This window comes from Orycteropus afer, unplaced genomic scaffold, assembly GCF_000298275.1.
Source record: "Orycteropus afer afer isolate SDZICR_OR568_19922 unplaced genomic scaffold, OryAfe1.0 scaffold00421, whole genome shotgun sequence".
NCBI lineage: Eukaryota > Metazoa > Chordata > Mammalia > Tubulidentata > Orycteropodidae > Orycteropus > Orycteropus afer.
In genome coordinates this window covers 1397545-1415191 of record NW_006922008.1, presented here as the reverse complement: position 1 = coordinate 1415191, position 17647 = coordinate 1397545, and the positions used below count along the sequence as shown (strand labels likewise).

Here is a 17647-nt window from a genome sequence, read left to right as displayed (position 1 = left end):
GCTTGAACTTGAATATGAGCAGTTGATGGTCTGTTATACATTCAGCCTCTGGCTTTGTTTTGGCTAAAGATATTGAGCTTCTCCATTGCCTCTTTCCACAGATGTAGTCGATCTGATGCCTATGTATTCCATCTTGGCACAACTCAAAATTAGAAGAAACAACTACAAACGTCCATTAATAATCAGAACATGGAATGTACGAAGTATGAATCTAGGAAAATTAGAAGTTGTTAAAAACGAAATGGAACACACAAAGATTGCTATTCTAGGCATTACTGAGCTAAAATGAATTGATTTTGACCATTTTGAATCAGACAGCCATATGATCCACTATGCCAGGAATGACAAATTGAAGAGGAATGGCATGGCATTCATCGTCACAAAGAATGTTTAATGATCTATCCTGAAGTACAGTGCTGTCAATGATAGGATAATATCCATATGCCTACAAGGAAGACCAGTTCTACTACTATTGTTCAAATTTACACACCAACCACCAAAGCCAAAGGTGAGGAGATTGAAGATTTTTACTATCTTTTCAATCTGAAATTGACCACACATACAATCAAGATGTGTTGATTATTACTGGTGATTGGAATGCAAAAGTTGGAAACAAAGAAGAATCACCAATAGTTGAAAAATATGGCCTTGGTGAGATAGAAATGACACTAGAGATCACATGATAGAATTTTCCAAGACCAATGACTTATTCATTGCAAATACCTTTTTTCAACAACGTAAACAGACTACTGAGAGAGACAGACATAAAAACAAAGAAATTAATAGTTATTTTAACAACTCCACTGTTGTTATGTGCCGTTGAGTTGGACCCAACTCATAGCTACTACTCCTTGGGTTTCCAAGGTGATATCACTATGGAAGTAGATTGTCCAACCGTCCTTCCAAGGAGTGGCTGGTGGGTTTGAATTGCCAGCCTTCTGGTTAGCAGTCAAGTGTCTTAGGCACTATGCTACCAGAGCTCCCCTGCAGCTCCACTAGACAGAGTGTATAGTTCTGGCCAATGTAAAATGCTGTTGGCTTAGTGAGTAGAAGGAGCAGGCCTGACCTTTGAGCTGGATGTAAGAGCATGGTTAAGGTAGAAGAGGAGGGGAGGAGCACATGTCTGGAATGTACAAGCAAAAGACTCTAAATTGCTTCCCGAAAGGTTGACTGGGGAAGTAGGTGGTCAGTGTTGCCAACAGCCCTGATGCCGACCATGGTTCCACTGAGCATCTGTAGAAGTGGCCTCTTCCAAAGCAGCAGGAAAATGGGGTCTGGGCTGAAAAATCACAGTGTCCTGTGAGGCAGGCAGTGTTAGCTTAGTTTTGCAAATGAGAAAACTGAGACTTGGAGGAGTCTGATCCTTGTCCAAGGTCTGGAGTTCGAAATGAGGCCAGGTCCATTCAACTCCAAAGCCCTGATTCTCTGAGGGGCAGGTGGGTCTTGCCGTCATGCAAGTAGTTTATCTGAGCCTTCTGGGGAGTGATGTCTGCCTCAGACCCAATATGCAGAGGACAAACAGGTGCCCAGTGGTCCAGAACCACAGGCCTCCTGGCCCCAGACAGTCCTACTACAGCCTAACATCAGTGAAGGTTTGCAGGGCCTCCTCACTTGGAGCTGGGGAACCAGAGCACTACTCCCAGGGGACCTTTGAAGGTTCCTAACACCCACGTAGAAGTGGGAAGGCATTTACCAGTCTCTTGGTAACTGCTAACCATGGTCAGCGTCTGTTATTTCTTAACTACACTCAGCTTCTTAAAATAGTGAGCTGAGTTACTTTTGTGGTTAAAAAAAAAAAAAAATATCCCCAGATTCCTGTGGGTTTAAATTTCATCCTTTAGTGGAGCACTCCTACCCTGGGGAAATCTTTTTTAAAGATGTAGATCTCCCCACCCTGCCATTTCTGGCAGACCTTAAGGGAACCTCAGGATAGTCAGAGGTGGGGGGCCAGGCTGGTTGGGCAGACGGCCTCACGAGTTGCCCCCACCTTTCTTCTACTTGAATTTCTCAGCTGGGCCTTGTGTCTCTTCGGCCTCTTCCTTCTCCTCCTCCCCCTGTTCCTGTTTAGGCTGCTCCAGTCCCCCTCTCTCCTCTGAATGCTATGGGCCTAGGGACTAAGGAACTTGCCAGCTCTGATTGGGTCTGTATCGGGGGCCTTCGGCACCCACCCTTTGCTGGCACAGAGTTCTAGTTTACCCATTGATACCCCAGCTGCCCCCCAACTACTGTTTGTCTTCCCCAAACTACCATAAACCTTTTTAAACTGATGTTCTCCCGCAGAAGAAGGGAGATGCCCATCATTCTCACAGGTCAGAAGGAGATCCCATTGGGGAAGGGCTGGTGGAGCTAGGGAACCTGGGGTCCAGGAGGAGAGGGAACCAGTGGTCCAGAAGAACACTTCCCAGAAAGCAGAGCTGCGGACCATTGGTGAGGGCGGAGGTGGTGCGGCAGCACTGGGGACCTGGACTGCAGCCGCGGCTGCTGCTGCTCCTCTCACCAGGCGGGGTCGCTTTTCAAGGCCCTGACCTCCCTAAGCCTCAGTCTCCTTATTAGTTCAGTGAGGGCAATAGTGTCCCCCTTTCAGACTTGCAAGGGTTAAATCTCATGCTCCATGCAAGCAGGTAGCGAGCAGTACTTGGTGTTCTGAAGTGTAAGGGCAGGTGGGTGTTTGGGAAATTAAAGGATTGTTACTGTGGAAGGGCATGGAGGCGCCCCTGGGGTTGTGGACTCACCACTAGGAAGGCTTGGGGCAAGGCCAGTGTAGTGCGTGGAGACACAGTCGTTTTCATGTTTCAGAAAGTCCACTCTGGGGCAGAGCAGGGAATGGATGGGAAGGAGCAAGGCAGGAGGCAAGGAGGAAGCTGAGGCCAGGACCGGGGAAAGAGGGGATGGATGGTGGCCTGGGTGAGGTCCGTGGCAGAGGGGATGGTGAGAAGGGAACAGACAAGTGGAGAGAGACTCAGGAGTTAGAACTGACAGAACTTTGTGACCGATTAGATGCAGGCCAGGCATCCACTGTGAGCCTTCCAGCCTGTGTAGCCAGGCTTCCCTGGGTGAGGGCCTCTGAAGGCGGAGCAGGTCCTGCCCGTCTGATTAGCCACAGTTCCCAGGTTTCCTCGAGCAGGGCCCAGCCACCTGGGCTCGGAGGGCCTTGGTTGCATGCTCTCTGGTTCTTCGTGCATAGTCCTGTCTGAGTCCCTAGGTGGGAAGTAGAGCACGAGAAGCAGCTGAGGAACTGGATGTGTGATGAACCCTTTCAAAGAGGGCCCTTCCCATCTCCTTTCTCCGTCTCCTCCTGGCCGTAATCTAGGGAGTAAAGCGTCCTGCCCTTCTGTCTCAGCTGCCTGGCATGTGTCCTGGGCCACCCTGGCTTCCTCTGGCCACGGGACCCAAGGCGGGACTCAGGGTGGAACTGACTCCAGGCCCATTTCAAAACAAAGGTTTAAGGGAGCTGACTGTGCTGGCCCAGCTCAGTCACTGCCCTGTGGGATGGCGGCCTGTCTGGCTAGGAGGGGGCCCTGACCAGGCAGACAGAGACAGCTCTTCTGTGCTCTGCCCTGGATGGGTGGGAGCTTTGGTGTCAACAGATCCAGGTTCAGAGTGGCAGCAGCCTCCTTTGAGTACCATTGGGAATAGACCATGTTCACCTTGTCACTTCGTATCCCAAGTGCCTGGAACAGGCCTGCCATATAAACAGCTGTGCAGAGAGTGAGGCGTTACCTACCCTGTCAGAGCCTCAGCTGTCTTGTCTGCGTTGGTGAGGCGAGAAGATCCCTTGCAGGAAAGTTGTGACAATGACGTGAAAGAGTGAGTGCTGCATGACTTACCCACTGAGGGCTCTTGGCTGATGATAGAATGGCTGGCAGCCCTACATCCCCATGTCTAGGGGCCAGTCAGCAGGTGGCTGAGGCTGGCAAGATGGTCACGGAGGCCAGGAATGTCTGTGAGTATTCCACATCAGAGCCAGGGGGCAGAAACTGTGTCAGGACACTGGGGTCAGCCCAGGGGTCTCCATGTCTTTGACAGAGGACACATCGTATCTTATCACACAGCTCTAGATATCAAGAGAATGTAGCATGTGCCTTCTGTTCCTGCCACAGGGAGTGTGTGTGATGTAGTGTTGACTGAAAGAGGCAGGAGACAAATGCCTGTGCACACTGGAGCCCAGCTTATCTTAAACATGGGTCTGCATGAGGATGGGCTCCAGAAGGATGCAAAGCCAAATGAAAATGGCGATGCATTTGAGCGGAGAAATGGTGCTTCATTTGTTTAAGAATTTTTACATGGGAAGAGTGCTGTTAACACTGCAGGGATTGCAATCAGTGTCACAAAACAATGTGTATGAATGGAAAACCAATTTGCTCTGTAAACTTCCATGCAGATCACAATTTAAAAGGGAAAAAAATGAATTTTTATCAGTGTCCTACCATTCTCTGTGGCTTCATTTATCACTTACCCAACACCAAACATGCAATCAAGATGTGTAATTATCACTGGTGATTGAAATGCAAAAGTTGAAACGAGGAATCACCGAATCACTGAATCAACTGGTTGTTAGAAAATAAGGACTTAGTGATAGAAGTGATGCTAGAGATCACATGATAGAATCTTGCAAAACCAATGACTTATTCATTGCAAATACCTTTTTTCAACATTATAAACAGCAGCTATACACATGGACTTCACCAGATGGAGTACACAGGAATCAGATTGACTACATCTGTGGCAAGAGGTGATGGAGAAGCTCAATATCTTCAGCCTAAACAAGGCCAGGAGCTGACTGTGAAATAGACCATCAACTTCTCATATACAAGTTCAAGTTGAAGCTGAAGACAATGAAAAGAAGTCCATGAAAGCCAAAATATGACCTTGATTATATCCCTCCTGAATTTAGAAGCCATCTAAAGAATAGACATGATGCATTGAACACCAGTGACCAAAAACCAGAAGAATTGTGGGATGACTTCAAGAACATCATCCATGAAGAAAACAAAAGGTCATTAAAAAGACAGGAAAGGAAGAAAAGACAAAAATGGATGTCAGAAGAGACTCTGAAACTTGCCCTTGAATGGAGAGTAGCTAAAACAAATGGAAGAAATGATAAAAGAGCTGAATGGAAGATTTTAAAGAGCAGCTCGAGAAGACAAAGTCAATTATTATAATGAAATATGCAAAGACCTGGAGTTAAAAAACCAAAAGGGGAGAACACACTCAGCATTTCACAAGTGGAAAGAACAGAGGAAAAAAATTAACCCTCGGATTGCAGTATTGGAAGATTCCATGGGCAACATGTTGAATGATGCAGGAAACATTAAAAGAAGATGGAAGGAATACACAGAGTCACTGTACCAAAAAGAATTGGTAGATGATCATCCATTTCAGGAGGTGGCATATGATCAACAACCAATGTTACTGAAGGAAGAAGTCGAAGCTGCACTGAGGAAATTGGTGAAAAACAAAACTCTGGGAATTGACGGAGTACCTGTTGAGGTGTTTCAACAAAAAGATGCTGCACTGGAGGCACTCACTCAGCTATGCTAAGAGACTTAGAAGACAGCTACCTGGCCAACTGACTGGAAGAGATCCATATTTGTACCCATTCCAAAGAAAGGTGATCACACAGAATATGGAAATTAGCGAACAGTATCATTGGTATCACATGCAAGTAAAATCTTACTGAAGATAATTCAAAAACAGTTGTAGCAGTATATTGACAGGTACCTTCCAGAAATGCAAGCTGGATTTAGAAGGGGATGTGGACCAAGGGATATCATAGCTGATGTCAGATGGATCCTGGCTGAAAGCAAAGAATACCAGAAAGATGTTCACTTGTGTTTTATTGACTATGCAAAGGCATTTGATTGTGTGGATCATAACAAATTGTGGAAAACATTGAGAAAAATGGGAATTCCAGAACACTTAATTGTACTCATGAGGAACCTGTACATAGACCAGGAAGCTGTTGTTCAAACAGAACAAGGAGATACTGCATGGCTTAAAATCAGGAGGAGAGTGTCTCAGGGTTGTATCCTTTCACCACACTTATTCAGTCTATGTGCTAAGCAAATAATCCATGAAGCTGCACTATATGCAGAAGAATGTGGCATCAGGATTGGAAAAAGGCTCATGAACAACCTGAGATACGCAGACGACACAACTTTGCTTTCTGAAAGTGAGGATGACTTGAAGCACTTACTGATGAAGATTAAAGACTACAGCCTACAGTATGGATTACACCTCAATATAAAGAAAACAAAAATCCTCACAACTGGACCATCACAATAGATGGAAAAAAGATTGAAGTTGTCAAAGACTTCATATTACTTGGTTCTACAGTCAATGCCAATGGAAGCAGCAGTCAAGACACCAAAAGACATACTGCATTGGGCAAATCTGTTGCAAAAGACCTCTTTCAAAGTGCTGAAGAACAAAGATATCTCCTTGAAGACTAAGGTGCGCCTAACCCTAGCCATGATATTTTCAGTTGCCTCATATGCATGGGAGAGATGGACAGTGAATAAGGAAGACCGAAGATGAGTTTATGCCTTTGTGTTATGGTGTTGGTGAGGAATGCCAAAAGTACTGTGGATGCTAAAAGAACTAACAAATCTGTGCTGGAAGAAGTGCAACTGAAATGCTCCTTGGGAGGAAGGATGGCCGGACTTTGTCTCACCTACTTTGGTCATGTTGCCAGAAGGGACCATTCCCTGGAAAAGCATGTCATGCTTGGTAAAGTGGAGGGTCAATGAAAGAGGGTGTGATGGTTCTGTTTGTGTGTCAACTTGGCTGGGCCTGGTTGAGTGGCTGGGCAGCTGGTGGTAGTATTCCCTATGATGAGACTGGCAATCAACTCCATGGTGGGATCTACCACAAGCAGTTGAGTAGCTACCTTTGGGTACGTGGTCTGCTTCCTATATATAAGGAGAAGCCTTTGGGAATGGTCTCTAGCCTGTGGCATGCTTGGGCCCTGCATGTAGCCGTGTTGTTGCTCAGCAGCCTGCTATGCTGTGCCGACCTTGGGACTTACAATGAACTTAAGTTAATGGCCTGCCATGTGGTTTGGTAACATTGGGACTATGCCTTTTTACTTGTCAACCTTGGGGCTTCTCAGCCTCAGCAGCTAGCAGCTGTCTGAGTGAAGAAATGCCTTTGGCTCCAGTGGGCCGGGAGCAGGAGGCGGAGCTGGACCCCAAGGTTGAGGGGCCTTCCTCCAGCCCCTAGAGCCTGGCACTTTGCACTTGGCCTTAAAGCCTCCAAATTGTAAGAATAAAATCCTGTTTGTTAAGGCCATCCTGTTTGTGGTGTATTTCTTGTCAGAGCGGCACTAGGGAACCAGAACAGAGGCGAAGCCCTCAACAAGATGAAAAGACATGATGGCTGCGGCATTGGGCTCGCGTATGGTGGGGATCATGAGGCTGGCACAGGACCAGGCAGTGTTTTGTTGTGTTGTACATAAGGTCGCTATGAGTTGGAGACAATGCGATGGCACATAACAACAACAGTAATGGTGGGCGTCTCTCACAGGAGATAGCACACAGAAGGCTGCCACCCCAGAACTTCCTACCACCGATCAAGTCCCCAGTCAATGATTGCTGGCCCTGGCCTTGACAAACCTCGAAATCTTGTCACTGAGTCCTGGTCTGTGACTCTTACCCTAAAAACCACTGCCACATGAAAATGTGGTGCATTGTTGAGTGCACAAATGCCACAGCATCACATTCTTTAAAATGGTTAATTTTATGTTATGTGAATTTCACCACAATTGAAAAAAAAGCATCACCATCACTTACTGAACACTGATGTGCCAGTGCTGTGCTTGATGCCTTGTTCTGATGATCAGCGGTTCTGCCACGTGGGTCCGTAGCGGTCCAGTTGATGGACAGAAACTGACTCAAGAAGACAAGGTGAAGCCAGGGCATTTGGTAACGGAGTCCAGATTTCAATGGCACCATGTCCTTCCCTTCACAGGTGGAAGAAGATTGTCTCTGGGAGAGTGTGGAAGAAGCTGGGTGCAGCATTGCCTTTAGAAATGGGTTTGGGGGAAAAGGGAGGAAGCTGGATGTACTTCTGGTTATCCACCACTTGGATTGGGGGAGAAGGGAGGAAGCTAAGTACAATCCCCGTTATCCACCACATTGGCACTTTTCACGTTTTGAACCATGCACATGGTTACCAATTCAGAAGACAACAAAAAGCAAAGAAAGAACATTTTGTTTATAAAAAACCAAACACTGTCACTATATTGTTTTGTCCAAAATAAGCACTTTGAGGCCAAGTCCACCAGATCCCCACCCTGGCTCATCCACTTGGTAGACCGACTCTGAACTATGGTTCCTCATCTGTCAAGGGACAGTGATGCTACCCACATGGTACATGGCCTATCTCCTGTTGTTTTCCTTCTTCTCCCATCTCTTCCCACCCTGTACCCCACACCCCACTGTTTGAATTGTCTGTCCGGGACCTCCGTGCACCCATGTGACTTCAGGTTTCTTTCCCTCAGAGAAAGCTACAGATGGCTCCTTGCAGAGCGAAGACTGGGCCCTCAACATGGAGATCTGTGACATCGTCAACGAGACAGAGGAAGGGTAAGGGGGTGCTCGCAGAGAGGTGGGAATACCGGGGGTGGCCAGTGGTGCAGCACAGCCAGCCTCAGTGCCACACCCTACATTCAGAGGGCCTCCTCCAGCACCACCACTGCTGTGGCCACACAGTGAGACCCTGGGCTTTTGGCTGGGTCTTGGAAGGGGCAGCAGAGGTCATGGTCCCGGGTCTCAATCTAACAGTGCAGCCCAGTCTCCTGGCAGCTTTGTAAAGACAATTCCTCAACCCCACCTCAGGCTGAGTTTCTCAGGGTGGGGCCAGGAATGAGACATTTTAAATACTGAGAATCATAATCAAGTCCAGCCCTCATGGATGGATGTGAGACCCCAAAATATCAAGTTCAAAGTCACGCCAGGTGACAAACCACAGCCTCTCTGAGCAGCAGCCCAGCCGAGTGAGTGTGACCACCCAGCCTTGCGCACAGCATCTTCTGAGGACAAGGGGCAGCTTCCCGGTGCTGTTCTGTACTGCCTGTGCTGCGGTGTGTGTGAGGGACCCCCAGCTCTTCTCTGTGAGCTGAGAACAGACTTTCACTTCCTTCAGATGGGAATCCAGCGGGGGCGTGGGGCCAGTAGGGGGGTAGTGAAAGTGAAGAGGGAGCAGTTGGTGAGCATTTCCGCAATGCAGGTCACTGGTCTCCCTCCTCAGTGCAGAGGAGCCCGGACATGAGTCCAAGGCTGGGGCCTGGCGTCTGACCTCTGACTAGCCAGCACTGTGTGACCTCGGACAAGTCACACTACCTCTCTTGGTCTTTGTCCTCAAAGACAAAGCTCTGTTAGATGCTTAAAGCAGTAAAACCAAGCCCCTGAGGGAATGGCCCGGGGAAGGCTGGGCGGGTTCTGTGGACTGGTCCTTCAGGAAATGTGGCCAGCTGAGGCCTCTGTTCTGGGAAGTGAGGATCAACAGTGGAGCAGGATTTCATTTCTCTCTCCGTTTTCGCTGGATAATCCTGTTGTCCTGAAAGTGTTCAGCCAGGTAGGGCTTTGTGTGGAGAGGGGCAAGCTGGAAGCAGGCAGAAGACGGAGATGCTCACCTCAGCCTGGTGGGGGGCTGTGGGGGGCTGAGTCACAAAGAGTCCAGGCCCAGTCAGGAGGTCACATGGCTGCGGGGGAAACCTCCAGTCTCTTCCTCAGCCAGGCTCTGTGGGCTTGCCCGGGGATTAGGGAGGGGACACTCACACCTGCATCTGGAGTCATAAGAGTAGAGGAGGGAATGAGAGTGGTGGGGAGAGGGTGGGGCCACCAAACGGAGGCAGAAAACCCATCAAGCCTCTGGAAAGGCCTGGCTGCTTCATGAACACAGTTGTTGAAAGCCACTGCTGTATGCTTGAAGGCAGCAAGACCATCTCCCTTGTAAATGTGGAAAGATCACTTGTTGCTATTTACCTGAGCACCTGCTCTGTTCCCGGCATGGCACAAGATATGAGAACGCAGCAGTGAGCAAAAGCTTGTGACTTGACTGAATTTCTCATCTAAACTTTCAAGTCTCTTTACTTGCCACTCTCCCCTGTTGGGTTGTGGCCGTACACGTTCTGTTGTTAGTACGGTACCAACATTTAGTACATCTGCAGAAATGGCAAAACTTCTGTTTCCCAATACGGGGCACTTTTCTCTAGGCCACCCCACAAGAAGTGGACACACAGGTCGCTTTAGAGAGCTGCAGTGGCCCACAGACCAGTGGCCAAGTCTGCAACAGAAGCCAGCCTCACTGCAGAAGGAGCCTGGGAAAGGCAAGGAGTTGCCTGGGCACCTGATGGATGTGTCCTCACACTGGGGCTGGTCGTCATAGCACCTTGGCCACCTCATCTCCATACATGGACCTAACAGGTCTCCACTGCTCCACTTCCCGTTCAGGATTGGTCCCCAAGCCCTCTTCCTACCAGCACTCCTGTTGGAGGACCGGGGTCAAGGTTCCTGACTCTCCTGACTTAGCTCTTGAGGGGTCAGCACTGACTGACAGGCAGACAGATACCAGGGGAATGATGATCATGCTCCTGCAGCACTGGGCTCTGGCAGGCGACCTTTCAGAAGAGGGCATGGTCCCTGACCTATAGCAGTCCGCTGCTCCACCCAGAGCGGGCCACCTGGTCAGTGTCGTGTGGCAGTACATCCAGGGGAAACTTAAGGGGCTAGGGGAGCATCGTGGAGGTGGGTTTCAGCTGGGCCTCCACCAGCTAGACAGGAGGCTGGGGGCCTTCAGGGTACTGGGTAAAGGCTATCACCTGAGCAAAGGCTTCTAGGGCAGAGTGTTAATCAATTAAGGTACTCTGGTGGTGTAGTGGATAAGGCATTTGGCTGCTAACCAGAAGGCAAGTGGTTCAAAGCCACCAGCTGCTCTGCAGAAGCAAGATGGGGCAATCTACTTCTGTAAAGATTTATAGCCTTGGAAACCAATGGGGGTAGCTATGAGTCAGAATCAACTTGATGGCAGTGAGTTTGGGTTTTTTGATTTACTCATTGACTACACCACAACAGGGTTGATGGGGGACGGTGGCAGTGGAGTATGGACAGGACGAGGCAGGCCTGCTGCAGTCACCAGGCTTTTCTTGACTCTCCACTGCACTTCCTGTGTCTCCTCCATCCCTCCCAGACCCTTAGGCCTCTTCAGCTCCTTCCTCACTCACTGGGCGGGTGGCATTCTAGTTCCTCCCAGCACCAAGCTCCTGCCTCCAACCCTGAACTGCTGTTCAACCCCACCCCCCACCCCCAGCTGGCACCTTTTCATACTTCAGGGCTCAGTTGAAGGGCTTCCCTAACCCCAACACCAGCCCTTCTCATTCCAGAACCCTGATTATTTCCTTCTGTTATTTGAGTTTCCTCTAGAAGGTATGATCCTTGGGGACAAGGCTGTGTGGGTCTTGGTCACCACTATGTCCCCGGCACCTAGTGAAGTGTCTGGCACTTGCTGTTGTTAGTTGCTATAGAGTTGGCACCAACTTATGGCGAGGCTGTGTGTAACAGAGCAAAACACTACCCAAACCTGGCCAGCCTCATGGTCATTGGCACATGATGGGTCCTTAATAAGAATTGAATGGAGCATGGTCAGGTAGAAAAACTATATAGAGGAACCGGCCAAGACGAGGCCCCAGAGCTGATCCCTACAGATTATTGGTTCTCAAATTTCACAGTGCATAAGAAGCCCCAGAAGGAACTCTGGTGGTAGTGGTTAAGGCACTTGACCGCTAACCAAAAAGTCAGTGGTTCGAACCACCAGCCACCCCATGGAAGAAAGATGAGATAGTCTGCTTCTATAAAGATTTACAGCCTTAGAAACCCAATGGGGGTCGCTGTGCGTCAGAGTTGACTCAGTGGCAGTAAGAAGAAGCCCCAGAGGACAGGGTAAGGTGCACATTCTCCCTCGGAGAGTTTGGTGCCAGTGGTCTAGAATGGGACTCCTGGAATCTACATTTTTAATAAATACACCTCCCCCACTGAGGAGGGATTCCACTGTAGCTGGCCCAGTGACCACACATTGAAAGTCACTGCTGAGTTGTCATGATCTCCTGAGGGATTGTGGGAGGGCAAGGAGATTTTGATGTGCTTCAGACCTGAAAACACAAAACAGAGGTGGGGGCACAGAGAAGCTGGGTAGAGAAAGCCCTTCCCACTTTCCAGAGCCACTGGTTTTAGGCAGCTTCCTCCTGTATTGAATAAGGAAACATCATACCTAAACCAGCTGCCTTTTGTCCTTCTTCTCAGTCCCAAAGATGCCTTCCGGGCACTGAAGAAGAGAATCGTGGGCAATAAGAACTTCCACGAGGTGATGCTAGCTCTCACGGTGAGTGCCCCATCCATCCACCTGGCCCATGACAGGACCATGGTCTGCGAGGATGGCCTCCCCTCAAGCCCAATGGCACTCCAGGCTACCCTTGGCTCCTCATCCAAAGGCTGGGAAGAAAAGGCCCATGGGTAAAGCACCATCTTGTCTGCACTTCTGGCAGCCTTGGAATGGCAAGAGAGGCCTTCTGGAAAGCTTCTCCCCAACCCACTGGCATGGGAAGCAGACACACTGAAGCCCCACATCCCTCCAGGACCACTGGCATGGAGAACCTAGACTAGAGGACCCTTGATGGCTTAGAGGCTGGTCACCTGGGCATTGGTGGGGCAGAAGCCTGGCAGGCTGCGTCAGGTTCTACTTGGCACTCTGATGCATTGAACAGAATGAGCATAAAACAACCACTGGGGCTGAAATGAGGACAGACCTTACTCCAGCACTACATTGCTCCACATGCAGGATGGGCCAGGAGGGGTTTGCTGGTGGTGGAGAGTAGGGAGAGGACACTGTCGTAGCAGCATTCACATGTCAGTGACCCAGGTTAAGCTGAAAAGCAGAGGCAGCCCCTGCAGGGGAGTAGGCAGGGAAGTTTGATCCCATTTCCATGGGTACAGAGTTACCACCTGATTGAAAGCTTACATTCTTACTGATTTCTACTTCGAGGGCCACCTCTCCTCTAGACTGTGTTCACCTTGGGGACACGATCGGGACAGAATCCTGTGGGCACTGACCCTGGTCAGTGAGTGGCCTCCCACTAGCACCCTGCCCTCTGCCCTCATGGCCTGCCTTCCAGCACACAAGCCCCCAATCCGTGTGTTTCCCCCAATTCTCCATAGGCCAAGGTCTCTCTTAGGAAGCCCCATACCTCTGCTCAGCCTCCTCCCTGGAATGTGGGGAAAGCTGCAAGGATCGGGTTCCTGAAGTGTAAGGGTGACCTGGGTGTCTCCCCTTCTCTGGCCGGGGTACTCACTGGCACCCCATGGCCCTCCAGGTCTTGGAAACCTGTGTTAAGAACTGTGGGCACCGCTTCCACGTGCTGGTGGCCAGCCAGGACTTCGTGGAAGGAGTGCTGGTGAGGACCATCCTGCCTAAGAACAACCCACCCACCATCGTGCACGACAAAGTGCTCCACCTCATCCAGGTGAGTGCCAGGCCAGGGCAGGGGGGTGGCTTGGGAGAGGGGCCGTCAGTGGGGGGCCTCCTTCCCAGTGGAGAGCTCTAGGTGTCTGGGCCAAGGAGAAAGGTGCCCCCGTTACTGTTCTTTTTTCAGTTTGTTTCAGACTCCATTTCTCGTGGATGCCTCATAGTCTGTGGTTGTCTCCTGATTGAACATTCTGTGCATGGGGGGAGGCTTGTCTACTGTGTGTTGCTATGGAGGGGTCAGTTGTTTGGGTGAATGCAATCAAAGGGCCAGCGAGTGAAGGAAAGAACCAGCAAGTGACAGGACAGGTGGGCCCTTGGGGGAGAAAGTGAGCAGTGGTCACTGGCATGTCCCCTTGTCCCCCTCTCAGTCCTGGGCTGACGCGTTCCGCAGCTCGCCCGATTTGACAGGTGTCGTCACCGTCTACGAGGACCTCCGGAGGAAGGGCCTGGAGTTCCCCATGACTGACCTGGACATGCTGTCACCCATCCACACGCCCCAGAGGGTAAGGAGAGGCATCACCCCATGGGCCCTTTGGCCATCCCCCCTCCTCACAACTTCCGTAACGGTGGGAAGGGAAAGCAGGGGTTATCACCAGCAGCTACTTCCTGTTGGCCCCTGACTCCCTGGGGCCCTTATCTTTTCCAGAAGTCCTTGCTGATCCTGTTTTTTGCCCTCTAGACTGTGTTCAACTCGGAAACACCTTCAGGACAGGATTCTGTGGGTACTGATGCCAGTCAGAGAGTGGACTATCACCAGCACACCACCCCTCTGCCCACCCCGGCTGCACCGCTCAGTGACACACCCATAGCACCAACCCCTGACCAGGTAAACAGCAGGTCAAGATGGGGCCTGGACCCCCTTCTCCATACACCTCAGGAAAGGACCACCTGTCAGTAAGGAAATTAGTATCAGTTGAGTTTCCGCTTCGTCTTCAGACCAGCCCCACAGGGTACGAGTTATTCTTCCGTTTTGGAGAGGAGAAAACTGAGGCTCAGAGAGATGTGTTAACTTGCCCAGAATCACTCAGCTCATCAGAGACAGCTGGGATTCAAGCCCAAGTCTTTCTAACTCTAAGCAGGCTCTGTCCTGTACTTTGGCAGTTTTTCCCACTGTTCTCTGTGGGGCCCTCAGAGAGTACCATGGAGAGGAATTGCCCAGCAGGCGGCCCCTTCAACCACAGCAGATCGACTTTGTGGGCCTCACTTCTGTGATCATAAAAGACTTCATTTCAACAGAGGCTCTAGCTGAAACAGTTTTAAAACATCTTCACAAAAAATGAAAACCTTTGCATTGCTGTTACTTCGTACAGACCTCAGAAAGAAGGTCTGAGGTTTACTCTCTATAAGATTCTAAAGGTCAGGCACTGGGGACTGGTTTTCTCAGAGCCCCTTGACTAGCTTTTTACCCACCTCGGACTCAGTGGCACACTGACTTGTTCATTCCCTGTGCCTCTGTCTTCCTCTGGAAGCTGAGTTCAGGCCATGAGCTGTTGGGAAAGTACTGAAGCTGCTTGTTGGGCCTTTCCCAGCCAGTGTTAGCTGGCTGCTCAGTCATTTTAGACTTGGCTATTGGGATGCCAGTTGAGGCTTGTGTACTATGGGGATGCGCACTTTTGAGGTATTTTACAAACTTCAGCCACATCACATCAGTTGAGTGTAAATACTTAGCTCCTAAGAGTGATGGTGAGAAGCACACAGGTGTATGATGGAAAAAGTGAAACTTAACTTTCCAAAGATGAGTCATCACCAGTCAGGTGTGTGGTATTATTTGGCCTTAGGAACAAGTAAACTTACCAGCAGCCTTTCACACCCTAACCTATTTGAAGAGAAATTTCTGTACTTCAATATCTCATAGCAAGTTATGAAGTCAGCAACCCCCCATGGTTATACATATTTCTGGAAAAGTTTTGCTAACTGGATAAAATCATTAAAGATGCATTTTTAAAATGCTAAAAACCACCCTGTGGTCCAAAAATTATCTAACCAGGTTGTAATTGTAATGGATTTGCCTAAAGTCTGCTTGTGTGTGGATTAGGGTTCTGCTTGCTCCTGGGACAAGATTGTTAGTGAACAAAACTGAGTAGTTCTTGTGTCGTTTCAGCGCCCCCTTCTGTCTCTGGGGACATGTTAGGACATGCAGGCATGCACTGATGCAGCTTCTGCACTCCTTTGTATTTAAGTCTCATCTGACTCGGATGCATTAGGTTGTGTTTGGTACTTTTTCATTACATTTCATTTTATTCACTCATTCCAAGAGTGTTCCATAAATGGGCCAAACATACCACACATTTTGTAGGTTTTGGAAGATGTCATTGAACCCCAGTGGACATGCTACATGTCTCTCCGTTCTCCTTTCCTTATCTGTGAAAGCTACTAAACCAAACCTACTGCCTTTGAGTCAGTTCCAACTGATAGCAAGCCTGTAGGACAGAGTAGAACTGCCCTATCGGGATTCCAAGACTATACATCTTTATGAAAGCAGACTGCCTCATCTTCCTCCCACAGAGCAGCTGGTGGGCTTGAACCACCAACATTTTGGTTAACAGCCAAATGCTTTAACCACTGCACCACTAGACCTCCTTCATAAGACAATAGTAAAGGATAAACTAGAGATGTAAGTTAAATGCTTGCACAAAGTAGGTGGTCAATAAGTGGTAGCTGTTATCATAGCCATCATCAGTTTGTATAATGGTACCCATATTCTGAAATCAACTATAACTTGGTCACACAATTTAGCTTGTGCCAACGTTTTCCAAAATGTGTTCTACTTAATATTAGACCCATGAGATAATCCATGATGAAAGGGTTCTGCAGTCAAATAAATTTTGGCAAGGCTCGTGTTGATCTCCTGGAAGTTAACAGTGTATGCAGTGTATTAGCGTATTAACTGCCCCAGAGTCCTACGGCATAAGACACATAAGCCAGTGGCCTCTCACAACCTAACCTATTTAAAGTAACTGTGTAACATTACTTACAATGTCTTCCCAAGCATGAGACCTTGGAAAGCCTGTGAACACCCCATGGACCAAGTGTTCCATGGGGAGGATGACCCTCAATCAAAGTTTCATACTCAGGGTGGACCCTGGAACACTAAAGCAGGCCGGGAACAAGACACAATCCTAGTTAATAGGGGGAAGAGTACAAGATCTCAGTTATCCTAGGAGAAGAGGAGGGAGGGCAGGATCCCCATTATCCTAGGAGGAGAGAGAGCGTGGGATCTTAGTTACTCTAGGAAGAGAGAGAACAAGATCCCTGTGAACCTAGGAGGAAAGAGAGGGTAAGATCCCTGCTACTCTAGGAGGAGGGCTGGGGCAAGGTCCCAGTTATCCTAGGTGGAGGAGAGGGTATCCTGCAGAAATTGTATCCCCTGAAAATATGTGTCAACTTGGCCAGGCCATGGTCCCCAGTACTCTGTGGTTGTCCTCCATTTTGTGATGTGGGGTTAATTATCCTCCTTTCTGTGCTGTGTTGTAAATCCTAACCTCTTTGTGTTAATGAGGTAGGATTAGTGTGGGGTGTGTCTGAGAAAAGGACGTTATAAGAGAATGTGACTCAAGTCATATCCTTACTCCAGTCCCACCCTTACTCAAGTCACACCTTTGCTTGAGTTACACCTTTTATCTTAGAAAAAATGAGAGAGAAATGAGCAGAGAGGTGAGGGACCTCACTGCTACCAAGACAGAATAGCCAGGAATGGAGCAAGTCCTTTGAAACCCTGCACTGAGAACTTCCTAAACTCGGAGAAGATTGATGCCAAGATACATGGAAATCTCTAAGAAAGCAGAACCTGAAGAGACAAGATCTTCCTCCAGAGCCAAGACAGAAAGAAAGCCTTCACCTAGACCCAGCACTCTGAATTCAGACATCTAGCCTCCTAAATTGTGAGAAAGTCAATTTGTTTGGTAAAGCGATCTGTGGTAGTTCGCTTTGTGTGTCAACCTGGCTGGGCCTGGTTGAGTGGCTGGGCAGCTGGTGGTAGTTAATCCCCATGAAGAGACTGGCAATCAACTCCATGGTGGGATCTACCACAAGCAGCTGGGTAGCTGCCTTTGGGTATGTGGTCTGCTTCCTGTATGTAAGGTGAAGCCTTTGGGAATGGTCTCTAGCCTATGGCACGCTTGGACCCTGC

General features: G+C 49.0%; 1 protein-coding gene across 1 annotated transcript in view; it reads left to right on the top strand.

Moving 5' to 3' along the window:
- Positions 1-6293: 6293 nt before the first annotated feature.
- Positions 6294-17647, top strand: part of TOM1 (target of myb1 membrane trafficking protein) — a 48215-nt gene continuing 36861 nt past the window's right edge. The window contains exons 1-6 of the mRNA XM_007953982.2: positions 6294-6302; positions 8503-8585; positions 12300-12378; positions 13367-13516; positions 13887-14021; positions 14198-14344. Of these exons, the coding sequence (XP_007952173.1) occupies positions 8548-8585; positions 12300-12378; positions 13367-13516; positions 13887-14021; positions 14198-14344 (549 nt within the window). The 5' untranslated portion in view covers positions 6294-6302; positions 8503-8547. The remainder of the gene's footprint in view (positions 6303-8502; positions 8586-12299; positions 12379-13366; positions 13517-13886; positions 14022-14197; positions 14345-17647) is intronic.